Below are 13,142 nucleotides of genomic sequence, written 5' to 3'. Positions count from 1 at the left end.
GAAACGTCAGATATTCTAGCTCATCTTTGCCTTCTGATGAAGACGTATTTTGTGTTAATGTTTGCCACCAAGCCTCTACCTGCGGGGGGGGTGGGGGTGGGGGGGGGGTTATTTTACAGCCCGAGTGCAAATACATTCAGGCCTGTGGCGTGTATTTAATTAATGTAAATTACGACTGACTTACTTGTTGAATAAGCTCGCGAGAGGTCCTGGTTTCTTCGAGTCTTCTTCCTGTTGCCCGACCCTTGACCCCGAATGCGGTCCGACGGGACTCCACGGGTCTCCCGGCGACGACAGCGTCACGTCTGAGAAGTGAGCGGCGCCGCTGTCGTCCGTTTCCAAGGTAACGATGGCGCTGGAGTCAGAGGTGACGGTGGAATCCAGGATGTCTTCATTGGACGCCGACAGCTCCGTGCTCCCGCTGGACACGCTGCACACCGACACGTCGTCGCAGCGGTTCAAGGCCCCCCCCGCCCCCCCCGCGGCCGATAATCGGAGGGTGCCGAGGCCGTCGTAGCCGCCGCGGGGGGGTGGAGTGGAGAACTTGTGGACGGCGTTGGTGTCAGAGGGATCATCCAAAGGCAAAGTGGCAGGGAGTCGTGACCGCAGGGCAAGGCGAGGCCCCCGTCGGCCGAGCGCCGGGGGCCGCGGGGGCCGGGCCCCGGAGGATCCATCTCCAGAGTCGGGACGCCGGAGTCTCGGGGAGACGAGCTGCGGCTGCCCTGGTTGAGGTCTGGGGGGCCTTTCTGAGGGCTGCTGTAGTAGATGGGGGTGGAGGAGCAGGGCATCCTGGGTCCTCGGTGGGGGTGGGGGTGGGGGGGGGCCGTCACGCAGCCGTTCCCCACCGCGGCTCCTCCGGAGACATCTTGGGAAGAAAACAGGAGAGCATTCAGGCCGTCGTACGAAATCAGGAGCAAACAGGACGACAGCCATTCTAATAAAAACAAGACGCACGACTACTACTACACAATTAATACTACACAACAATGCTACACAATTACACAATTAATACTACACAATATTACACAATTAATACTACACAATAATACTACACAATAATACTACACAATTAATACTACACAATATTACACAATTAATACGACACAATTACACAATACTACACAATATTACACAATTAATACTACACAACAATACTACACAATTACACAATTAATACTACACAACAATACTACACAATACTACACAATTAATACTACACAATACTACACAATTAATACTACACAATTACACAATTAATACTACACAACAATACTACACAATTAACACTACACAATTACACAACTAATACTACACAATACTACACAATTAATACTACACAACAATACTACACAATTAATACTACACAATTACACAATTAATACTACACAATTACACAATTAATACTACACAATATTACACAATTAATACTACACAATTACACAATTAATACTACACAATATTACACAATTAATACTACACAATTACTACTACACTCCCGTTTTATTCAAAGTATTTTCCTCTATTTCTGTGAATCTGAGATTTACAGGAGCCAAAACATTTCACTCGGTGATGAAAAGGTGCGTTCTCATAAAGTTTATCAAAGCTCTAATCTAACCAGCCCCCCCCCCCCCCCCCCCCCTCCCAGCCCTGGATTGTAGATTCCACCTCGACTATTGCACTACACTATAGCGGTTACGGCTGAGGTGGAAACTAATCCCACGGCAACCAGAGTGTAACCGGAATCCCAGCAGGGCTTCATCACGCCTGGGCGCCGGCCGAGGGGCGAGCGCGTCCGAGCTCCTGACGAACCGTTCCGTTAGAACCCACGTTTCGGGAACACGCGTCTTGTTGTTGTTTTTATTTGTGTTTGCTGTAAAGTTGAACATAAATCCTATTTCATACGGACTTCTTAAAGATCACTTCAAAGTTCTATTGCAGTTCCAAACTGTCACCACACGAATCTGGATTCTGACCCTAAGCTCCGTCACGTGAGTCCACTACACCGCAGTGGACCCCCCACGAAAAGTATGATAATTTTGCGGAATGTATTTTTTCAGTTTTTTTTTTTTAATGATTAGAATCACCTCCTCGGTCATTAGAGTATATTTAGCAGCAAAAAAAAAAACAACAACAACAAGAAGTTAAATAAAATAACTCCACGTCACGGTTTATTTTTGCTTGAATTTCTGCTATAAATCATTATAATATAACACTTATGCTTTCGTGCCGTCCAGAAACTGCAGCGCGTTCCCGTTTCCGTTCTGCACATTAAACACAAAGACGTGACGTCACCTACCACAGCGCGCGCCCGTGCGCTCCGCGGCACCGAAGGTCGCGTTCGCCATGATGATGCTACAGGTGGGGGGCAGGTTCCCGACCGGGGGGGCCCATGGTGACGCTGTGACTACAGCTTGGCAAACAGCTCCGGCCTGACGTCATTTGTCGGGACGAAAAAGACGAATAAATTAACATCGAAGTGGGGAAACAAATGGCGGCCGGTAAACATTAACATTAAGTGCACTTGCTCTTGACGCAGACTCCCGATTTTAAGCCGGTTCTCCCTCAACCGGACATTCCCCACCCTGGTGGCATTCCTGCGGGGGGAGGACGCGCTCCTCCTGCGTTAAGAACAAACATGTTTCACAAGTTCAACCCGGCGTCGCCGCACGTCTCATACCTGGCTCAGCGCTTCCGCCGCCATTTTAAAACAAACTTGTCGCGAGTGAGTGAAATGTAATCGAGCCAAGAGCGCTCGCCGTCGATGGATTCACCTGTCCGGGACACGAAGGCATGAATAATCAACACCGGAGCTGGGAAACGCCACATTGAATGGATAAATAATGATGCGCATGTTGTTTATTCCATCTTCCACTCATTTAAATGCCGTTTTATCTTCTATAGCGTCTCAACATGATGTGTTTATTGCTTTTTATTATCTGTTCCCTGAATGTGTTTTATAATTCCAGGGCTAATGACGTCATATTGACTGAAACCAACTCCCCAAACCAGTCTGGGCGATGAAAGTAGACAAACTTCATTAGCATAGCGCAGTTTACTTAGTTAAATCGATTTAGTTCGAATTGAAGTTAAAAAATAAAACAAATAAAAAAAGACATTAGATCATTCCACCCATCATTTCAGACACTGGTGTCATAAATGCTTCATTTTAAATATACTGTATCTAAAGCACAATATAACAAGGTATTTTTAAAACATAAACCTATTTTGATGACAACGAAAGCTGAATTAATTGTAATGAGTACAAGTGACGTAGTATTTCAAACCATCCCACTGGATGGACGCTGTGTTGTCCAACACACAATGGGTCTCTATTATTTTTAGGATTTGACCCCCCCACAGCACAACTTCTCAAATTTTAATGGATAGTTCTTTAAAAAGAAGTCGAGAGTGGAACAAGAGGAGGAACAGCCAGCTTACCCTTCCGTCACACTGCCCTCTAGTGTCAGCAGGAGAATCAAACCTGGTCGAATCCTTTAAAACAGCCCCCTCACCCTGACTGGAATGAGCCCGGGGGGGGGGGGGGGGGGGGCACAAACAAAGCAGCACAAAGAGGTTTGGTTTATTCCTTTATTAGATGTTAAGAAAATCCAAAATGAAACAGAAAATAATTTATCCAGGGTGTACATGAAATCGGAACAACACATCTACTCCGGACAGGTGAGATTTAGGTAACAGAGGGTTGAGGTTGGTTCGGGAGGGGGGGGGGGGAAGGAGCATCTAGGTGGGGGTGAAAAGATGAGGAAGTTCAGTGCTGGAGACGCCGTTCAGACCAGTGAAATCAAGACGCAGACCTTTTCAGTGTCGTTACAAAATGCACACACACCCTCGCTGAACGCATTGTTGTTGCTGTTTTCTATTTTAAACACCAGCTATCAAAAGGAAGGAACTAAATGGAGACCGGCGCGGCGCACTCAAACGGCAGCATGTGGCGCAGCTTCTCGCACACTCAGAGTCAGCCACGATCGCTGATGCAGCCTCACGACTTCAACACAAACCGATGGAGTGTGACGATTGCATGCTGTACTTGTACACATTCCAGGACTTAGGTTTCTGTTTAATGCCTCAGGGGTCCCCCACCCCCACCCCCCACCTTTAAAACAATGGGCATGCCAAGTTAACTGAAGGACTTTCTCAACATATCCTTGAATGTTTACGTGCGCAAAGGCATTGCATAGGACCCGGGGCGCTTTAAGTCCCCGCTGCATTGCTTATGCAAACAATGGCTCGCCTTTTTTTTTTTGTCCTCTAAATTAACGTCAATAATTTCTCCTGTACAATCAAAAGTTTTTTTTTTTTACATGAATGCGTCGATGCACGGTCACAGGTCTGATGCAGAATGCGCAGAGTAAAACTTTCCTGAGTGTACTGGGGGGGGGGGGGGGGGGGGGGGGTGTTCTCTGTTCCGAAAACACTGACAGAACAAATGACTGGGAGGAGACATACTAAGCATTTTTAGATGAGGCCATGCCTGCAGTACAGACAGCTTCGCCTGTGCATGAACCAGGGAGTCTGCTCACACTGCGGACAGCTTTTAAACTTAATGCTAGGATTTATTATCTGTGCTTCAATTTCATGCCAACCTGCTACGGTCTCTGTAGCCGGTTTTAATTTCTTAAATTATTTTTCTTTTTTAAAGGCATTAATAACATTTATTTGCAGGCGCTTCGTTATTCAAAGCGCGGGACAGAAGTCGGGCTCGTCCGGCCGCAGCTCAAAACGGCTTCGCAGCAAATTTCTTCAGGTCCGTTTCACATTTCGTGACAACTGACTTTTGCACATTTGCGACTGCATGTTTCAATGAATTAAAGACCTATAATACATTCACTCTGAACCAGTGCCTTCACAAGTTCTACTGCCAAACAGACACACACACACACACACACACACACACACACAGTGAGTCATAACTCAATATTTCCACAAGATATATTGAAAACCAAAAAATAAAAACACACCGCATACGGAAAAGGAAAAGCTTTTGTACTTCAGTGTGATTATGCCATGTTTTTGGTTTGACCGGACACTTTGCTATATTTGATAACAGTTATTTTGCAGCAAGGCTCATTTCATTCTTACTACTTGGGGGGGGGGGGGGGGGGGGAAACGAGTTGAAGTCATGTTGCAGGAAGTAGCTGCAGGTATTTCGACTTCAGCCGCAACAGACCAAACAAATGAGACGTTACCGTAAAATAAAGCCACATTAGCAAGAACTGAGATGAGTTTTTTTTTATATAATTTTAAGCAAAAATTATATTAAAAGGAGTCGGGACTACAAACAAAACCAGGCTGTATCATTTATTTATCGCAGCCATATTTATGGAACTGCAACTTCAAAGGTTTCTTTGACCGTATTTGTAGCACCGAAAGTCTGTACCATAGAATTACAGAAAATAAAATGACACAGATGTTTGCATAAATGGCTGTAGTTTTGTCATTTCACTAAAGGCGTTTCCCCGAAACACCCCAAACCAATTCTTTAACATTTTAAGTAGATTAATATTTTTTCTCCCTCAGACCTTTTGATTTCCTGTTGTTTTTTTTAAAGTTTTGGTTTTTTTACTTTTTTTTTTTTTTTTAAGTCTCACAAACCATACTTTATCTTCTAACCTTTGTATGACTATCACCATCCAAAACCTCAGCATCTTTTGTGATAACTTCACACATTGGGAAATTACAGATATTCAGGAAAAGCTGCACAGATTCTCTACTTCATATTCAGAAAGCGATCCAAGCAAACTAATTAAACTCTCAAATTCTTGCAGAACTCAAAAACATTCTTGTATTATCTTTCTGAAGACAAGGCGGAACGCGGACGATGCGACAGCAATCGTTTCATACAACAGGTTCAACTTGAAGAGGAGTGAGACTGGCTGGACAAACGCACATGCACAACCATTCAGACACAACTTACTACCAGTATTCTAGTTTGAAAGCAAAACTGAGGGAACAAATTGACAAAAAAGAAAATTGAACAAAATACAGTCCCCTACTACCTAACGGAGATCTGAATGGGGACCAGTATTCAAAAGACTCAAATGAAAACAAATTCTAAATGCATGTTTGCACATCGCATCACTCAATGAAAAAACGTATTTTTTTTTTTTTTTGAGTTTACCTATTTTTCCACTCGTTTCTTTGTTGATCTGATTGATTATACAAGGTATTAAGTTAGTAAATGAAAACCAGCAGGCATGAGTGTGGGCTCGAGAATACGTTTTTCCAGCTCTGCAATGGTCTGAATCGTAGCCGGTAGAGGTCACAGCTGTAATGGAGGAACGCTTCCTCTGTACAACGGGCGTCCTCTGCAGAACTGGAGCATTCAAATGTTGCTGCTCCCTAGAAAGAGAAGACGGGTTTCATTGGTTAGCTTGCTGCTAGGTATAGCTAGTGACCAGTAACTTACAGGCCTCGAGTTTGATCACGTTGCCAACATTCGGCCAGTCACTTATCTCCATGCATGTTAAAAGATAGCCGCTTAAGGTTGATGCTATTGCAGTCCACTTTTACCTGTGCACTGAGGTCCGGGGAAAAAGGGGGAGCAGAGCGTGTTCTGCCACCAGCACTCATCTTGCTGGCTGCCAGGCCTTCCCTGTCCACTTACATTTAACAGAGGAAACTAAACGGGAACAAATGAGAATCCGTTAGTCTTTTGCAGTAAAACAGCCAGCGGAGCCCATTTTACTGCAGATGACGCAATGATTGTTAAATCCTCGATTTACTACACAGAAAGGAGATACTTTGAGTGGATAATTTTTTTATAAAACTCTCACCTCTGGCAAATCTCCAACCAAGTCATATGCAATCCCATACTTGGGGCTCTGACCTGCTGGTGCACGCAAGCAGGACTGCTTCTCTGCTGAAGATTCTTCATTCTGAATCTTGCCCGGTGAGATTGCCGTCTCTCCGCCTGCAGCTGATGCTGATGCGGATGCTGCCGTTTTGCAGTCTAAGCAAACCTCTTGCTCAGCGATAGGCAAGAGAGCGCTGGAGCCTTCCTGTGAGTCCAGAGAGGTCTGGGCACTCTTCTCCATGCCAGACTTCTTTAATCTGGGTAAGAATTTACCAGATTCCAGTTCTAACTTCCCGTAATAAGGACCCTCACATTCCGCATCCTCCTCCAGAGGTTTAAGGTCTGCCTGAGGATCGTCGAAGATGTCAACCGGCGCTAGGACGGGAAAACTCAGCTCCTCTTTGTCAGTCTCGGCCTCTGAATCACTGGGCCCACCAGGAGACAACTCTGAAGCCGATATCGGCCGGAAATGAGTCCTGGGGGAAATGCGAATGGCCCTGTACTGCGTCCGGTTGATGCCGTACAGTCGTGGGTGGAAGGCTTCATTTTCAGAGTCTGAGCAAAGAATGGATTTGGGCTTGAACCCCGGACTGAACGAAGCCATGTCCTCGGGTTCAAACGAACACTCGACGTGGAGGACTTGAGAGAAAGGATTGTTCAGGTTGAAGGATGCAAACGGGTAATCCAAACCTCTCTCCTCGCTGTGCAAGCTTCCGTAAGATCCAAGCAAATCTTCATGGAAGATAAAAGAAAATCCCTTATTCAGTCCATCGCCGCCTCCTCTGATGGCCTGGTCGCTCTGCCCGAAGGACACAAGAGGCCTCCACAGGGGCCTGTGCCCAGGGGCGAAGCAGCTGCCGGCGTTCATGAACACATCTGTGCCAGTGATGGCGAGCACGTCGGAGCTGGAGGCGGCGGCGGCGGCGGCACACTGAAGCAAGCTATCGCGGGTTCCGCTCGGTGGCACGACGGCCCAATTCTTATCGCCACTTAATGTCTTCAACTCTCCGTACACCCCCCCCAGGATAAACGACGTGCTCTCCTTATTCGAGTTCGAGTCCCAGGGCTTGGACGGAGTCATGTAATCCCCAGCGCCATCGACCACGGGGGGTTTGGTTTTGGCCGAGTCCCGTTCTTGCTTCTTTCCTTCCCAAAGGTGATACTCTGAACGCTGCACGGCTCTTTTCTGAGGTCCTTGAACTGGAACTCCTCTCGCCTGCACCTCCAGACAACTGCAGCAGTAACCGCTCGCCTCGTTGGAGAACAGCCCCTCGCTTGGTTTTTCTGCCCCTTGCCTAGACGGGACAGAATTGTCGCCTATCGCAGTCCAAATGTCCTTTATGATCCCTGAGCTGTAGTCCTCACCGCGTTGGTTCGTGTTATCTGAGAACATGCCAGTGCTGTACCGTTTACTCTCATCCTCTTCTAATGCTATACCACAAATAGACTCCAATTTAGATTTTTTGGTGAAGGTCTGCTTGGATGCCGGACTAACAATCGCCTCCTCGCACTTGCCGCCAGCGTTCTCCTGCAGAAAATCCAGGATTTCATCCTCCAGATAGGTACCGGAGAGCGGAGGGATCATACAATCAACGTCCTCGACGCCAATTTGAGCGGCATCCTCCGTCTGAACGTTTCCTTGCTCGTTGTCCGAACGGGTCTCCTCCGAATGCGACCACGGACTGCAAGTTCGCGTCGAGAGGTTAGAACAGTGTTCAGTTTCGTCAAAGGCACTATTTTTGGTCCATATAAGCAAACGAGACTGTTTATGCGAATGAGGGTCGAGGCAGCTACTGGAATCCGTGTTGTTCTCGTAACCGATGGCGAGCGAGTCGCGGGGGAAAGAAAAAGTAGGGCTGTCGTACTGCAGCTCGAAAAGAGAGAAGCAGGACGAGTTCAAACCAGTCGGTTCAGCGGCGGCGTCGGGAGCGGGCGGCTCCTCCACGTTACCGGACAGTCTGCTCAGTGCAAGCGAAACACTATCGAGAAGGGGGGAGAGTCGAATCGGAGAATCTCCTATGAAGCTTTCTCCATCTATATCTTCTGAAGTCGAGGGTGAAAAACATCCCCACAACTGAGCCACGTTCCCAAGATCCTCCATTAAGAACCCAACAGACCCTGAAGCTTCCTGCGAGTCCGCCCGAATTGCACTTTTCCCTTGCTGCTCAAGACCATCTAACACTAAACAACATTCGGCCTCGACGTCTCTTTGCTCCTTGCTTTTCTGTCGAATCATGCTTAAGATTCGACTCTCTTGTACAGAGTCTGAGGCACTAGTATCCAATATGGATTGATAAATATCAACTTCATAGAAGTGAGTATATTCAGACAGATGCTCGTCATCTAAATCTCTACCATCCTCTGGCTGAGGGCAGTCCGACGTCCCGGTGAGCTCGGCGGCTTCGTCCTCACCGGGCCCCTCCACAAAGTGCCCGTCAACAAACGAGCCTGCTGCAAGGTACGCTCTCTGGCGGCTCTCGTTGGCAATGCAGATCCCCTGGATTCTCTCCGGCAGCCTCTCCGTGTCGGTCGACAAAGCAAAACCGTCTGGACACTCGACCTGGTTTCGATATTTTGTTTCCAGCTTGCTTTGTCTGCTGCTGAAAGGTATAAAGTACTCTGTGATGGGCTCGGTGTACCACAGCGGCTCCTCCATGTACTCGTTCTTGTTAGTATTCTGAACTTCCTTCCAACCTGAATCTTTGCGGATCTCCTTCAGCGGCCTCTTTCCCTTTTTGTAAAGCTGCGGTTGCCTGGCAGCACCTGCGGTGGCGCTGCTGCTGCTCCCTCCTCCGTTCCTTCGCTCGTCTCTGTCTACCACCTTCACCTGGCCGCTGTTGCGGGTTCTCTTGTTTTTTGTGGCCTCCTTGGACTTGTGCCTTATTCTAACCGCCTTGCTTCTCGATGACTTGTAGTCTCCCTGGTTCCCACTTGAGCTGGAGCCTCCCTCGCTAGAGCCAGATGACCAGGACCTGGGTCTGTATTTGCCCTCAGATCTGTGTCTCGTCTGTCTCTTAGAATGGACGCCGGACTTTTCCTCCACTGCTGCACCGCCGCGGCATCGGTTTTCTTTCTCCCTCTTGCTTCGCCGTTGGTGGTTTCTCTCGTTGGACGCGGCGGTGATGGCGCCGCACGCCTCGAGGTTCCGTTCCTTCGCGGCCTCGCCGTCACTGTTGCAATCTTTTGGCGAAGACGTGTCTGTGCTGGTCTGCGGAGCGGCGGAGGATGAGGAACTCGAGTACGTGCAGGCCTTAGCCTTGTTCCACACCGTCATGATCTCTTGGAGACAAACAGGCTTCTCTGACAAAGGAGGAAATGCTTCATAATACCTGCCGTCAAAACAAACAAGTAGAAGAGCCTCGGTTTAGATGCGTCCTTAGTCTCCACCCACAACTTGATACACAGTGTCCACAATTAAACTTACATTTCCACTTGGTCCTTCGAAGAGGGGGACTCGACTCGCTCTGGAGACTGGGAGCCATCAGATTTCTTTAGAATCTTTTTGTCCTCTGTTGAAAAATTAAGACATCAGATCATTTTTGTTAACTCAATATATTCAATTCAATATATTTAAGACAAAAGATATCAACCAAACCTTTCTGTTTGTTTTGGATTTCTTTTAGTTTAGAGCAAAGCTCTTCAACCAAGCTCTCGATTCCAGAGTTCTGTACAATGAAAAAGTCAAAGAACAGATTTGAGAGATCAAAATGAAAAATATGGCAAAGCCAATAACACCATCACATTAAAAATGTTTTAAACACTAAGAGAACAGGATAGAATAGGATCAAATGGCACCTCTAACTGTGAAACAGCCGAGACTGATACCCTTTAAAAACATTCATGTTAACCATGACACCCAACAACCTGTCGTAAGAATGTACCCCCAACAGTCCTCAAACAAAATAACAAACAGCACGGGGCAGACAAGTCAAACCAGCTGACTTGTGAAAGCTTAGGCATGCGCCGCCATGACTGTGCTATATTTAGCAATGGTAAAGGCATGCTTTCTAAAACATAACACAAAAATGGCTAAACAACACCATGCGCAATTACCTCACAATGTCCCGACACAGATATTAACACAAGTTTGAATATTCAGCTTTACGCATACCGAACATTATGACAAGCCAACTGCGTTAAAAGCACGAGATTAGTCTGCACTATCAAAGGAAATATAAATAGCTGCTCACCAGCACCAGGCTTACAATCTGCTTAACTCACTTCCTCGTCACTCTTGCCCAGTATTCTTACCATGCCGCCTCACGAAAAGCTACGTTTTCTCCTGCCCCGCGTTTCCCCTTGCATCATTGCGCTATTACCGGTCAGCTGACAGCCGACTAACTCTGCTGCAATCCCGTGCGGCATATGCCGGTTAAAAAATAGACTGCATTGCCCAGTCCCGAGAGAAGCACAACACTCCTATTGACCCTCCCTCGGGCTTCATGCTGGGTCATTCTCAAGTCTCACAATTTACTGCCGCTGGTAACAAATGAAAATGTCAGCAATCACTCAGATTTATTACGCAAAAAAGCTACGAAACAAATTGAAAACACCACTAGGACAGAAATTTGCATAGTTGTTATTTTGGTTATTTCACAATGGGTATTGATTATGTGATACGATTCAGAAGCAACCGTCAATGTGAACAGAATTCTGATTGAATCAAAACTCAACAAAATTTAAAGAATTTCATTGATACCTTCCCAAAACAAAAGCAACAGAAAAAAGCAGATTCTTACTTCATCCGATGCAGAACGGAGGCATTGCACAGCAGCTTGCTTCTTCATTTCCTCAAGACTCAGGTCGGTCCCACTTTTCCTTTTGCTCTTGCCCCATTTCTTCCCACTTCCCTTATCCCAGCCCAAAAAGATGTCATTTTCCTGTCCGAGAGAATAGTCACAAAAATTAGTCTTGGACAGAAAAACAATCACATTTAAACAAATAAATTAAAAATTACATTTCTGTACTGGTTTATATACACATAAAAAAATTGCACAAACAAAGCAATATGCACATCTACAAACGTAATGACAAAAATGAAACGATTAACCCTTAAACACTGATGCCGTTGCTGGCGACCGGGAAGCGACATTGGAAATACCGTAGCTCTTCAACCATTCGCTCTATCGACGTAATGGATTCTGAAACATGAGAAGCGCAGTTCTGCACTGAAATACGGTGCTGCCACCATCATAAAATCTCCATAAAGACATACAGCACTCTACAGGAGTGACAGCACCACGCGTCGGCTGTCAGAAGCTGTTGGAATTACATCGATAGCATGAAAGTTCAAACAGCTATGGCACGTCTAATAATGTAGTCATTTTCCCGTCGCCGGCGACAGCGTTCGCTGTTAAAAGGGGCAAGAAGTGTTGCTATGGTGACGTGATTTTGGGGAGGGAAGCCATTCTGGAAATGTCACGCCTTCCTCTAATAAGACACCCATTATCATGTCAACGCAAAACAAATCATTTCTCTTTTTTTCCAGAAGGACTATTCCTCGAACATTTGGGAAGCCCACCTGGTCCTGCAGGTCGTAGTCATAACTGTCGTGCAGGAGAAGGCTCAGCACATAGCGGGTGTAAATCATGGCGTCGATCCCGCACTTCTCCAGCTCCTGGCCAAGCCAGCTTTGCACCGGACCCAGGGAATGGAGCAAGGACATCTCTAAGGCAGGCAAGGGGCCCACAAGGGGGTAGGGGCAGGAGAGGTTTTCAGAAGGAGCAGGACCGTCTGAATCGGTGCTCACTGGATGCATGGGACCTCAGGTGTCGGCCATTCTCGAGCGGAGCAGCATCGTGTTACTTTCAGGTGGTCGGAGGAGAAGGGGAGACGGCGAGACGGAACCTTGGGAAGAGGGAGCAGTCACTCCTGCGGGACGTAACGGAGAAGGGGCTCTACATGTGGAGACATGTCGGATTCTTTTATTGCTTTGAGGAAGAAGGAAAAAATGGGATTTTAATCGTCAGGCATGGCTCGCGCTGCTGAGCAAAACACAGAATGTGTTTGCTTCTCAGTTGAAGGGGTCCATTTTTGAGGCTGTGTCTTACTTCACAACCTGAAACAGAGAAAAGAGGAAATATTTATCAATATCGAATAGAGGCATTAAAAAAAAGCCCCCAAATGTAAACTTCACAGAGAGAAACAGCAAATAACAAGGACTAGTGAGACATTTAAAAACAAAGCATTACTGAATGACGGTAACGTTTCTGGAACAGGAAATTAGATTTTATTTCATGACGTATTTTTTTGCCATTATCCCACTGTATATAATTATTAATTTTCTTTCCGTATATGCATGTTTCAGGGTGCCGGGGATGTTTGTATAATT

General features: G+C 46.5%; 2 protein-coding genes across 2 annotated transcripts; both read right to left on the bottom strand.

Moving 5' to 3' along the window:
• Window positions 1-180: 180 nt before the first annotated feature.
• Window positions 181-788, bottom strand: LOC137911758 (TBC1 domain family member 14-like). The gene is given in 2 exon segments (XM_068756138.1): window positions 181-596; window positions 599-788. Coding segments are annotated over 2 exon segments (606 nt in total).
• A 4,444-nt stretch (window positions 789-5,232) lies between these two features.
• On the bottom strand, window positions 5,233-12,675 carry kiaa0232 (KIAA0232 ortholog). Its single transcript, XM_068755832.1, has 7 exons — window positions 12,333-12,675; window positions 11,551-11,691; window positions 10,407-10,476; window positions 10,236-10,320; window positions 6,792-10,140; window positions 6,529-6,637; window positions 5,233-6,357 (listed from the first exon to the last, which is right to left on the bottom strand). The coding sequence occupies exons 1-7, from the start codon at window positions 12,567-12,569 to the stop codon at window positions 6,341-6,343; spliced, it is 4,008 nt and encodes a 1,335-aa protein (XP_068611933.1). The 5' UTR covers window positions 12,570-12,675; the 3' UTR covers window positions 5,233-6,340.
• Between the last annotated feature and the right edge of the window lie 467 nt (window positions 12,676-13,142).

This window comes from Brachionichthys hirsutus, chromosome 23 (assembly GCF_040956055.1).
Source record: "Brachionichthys hirsutus isolate HB-005 chromosome 23, CSIRO-AGI_Bhir_v1, whole genome shotgun sequence".
In the NCBI taxonomy this organism is placed as follows: Eukaryota; Metazoa; Chordata; class Actinopteri; order Lophiiformes; family Brachionichthyidae; genus Brachionichthys; species Brachionichthys hirsutus.
The sequence above is the reverse complement of the archived record's forward strand: the minus strand, read 5'-3'. Positions and strand labels throughout refer to the sequence as shown.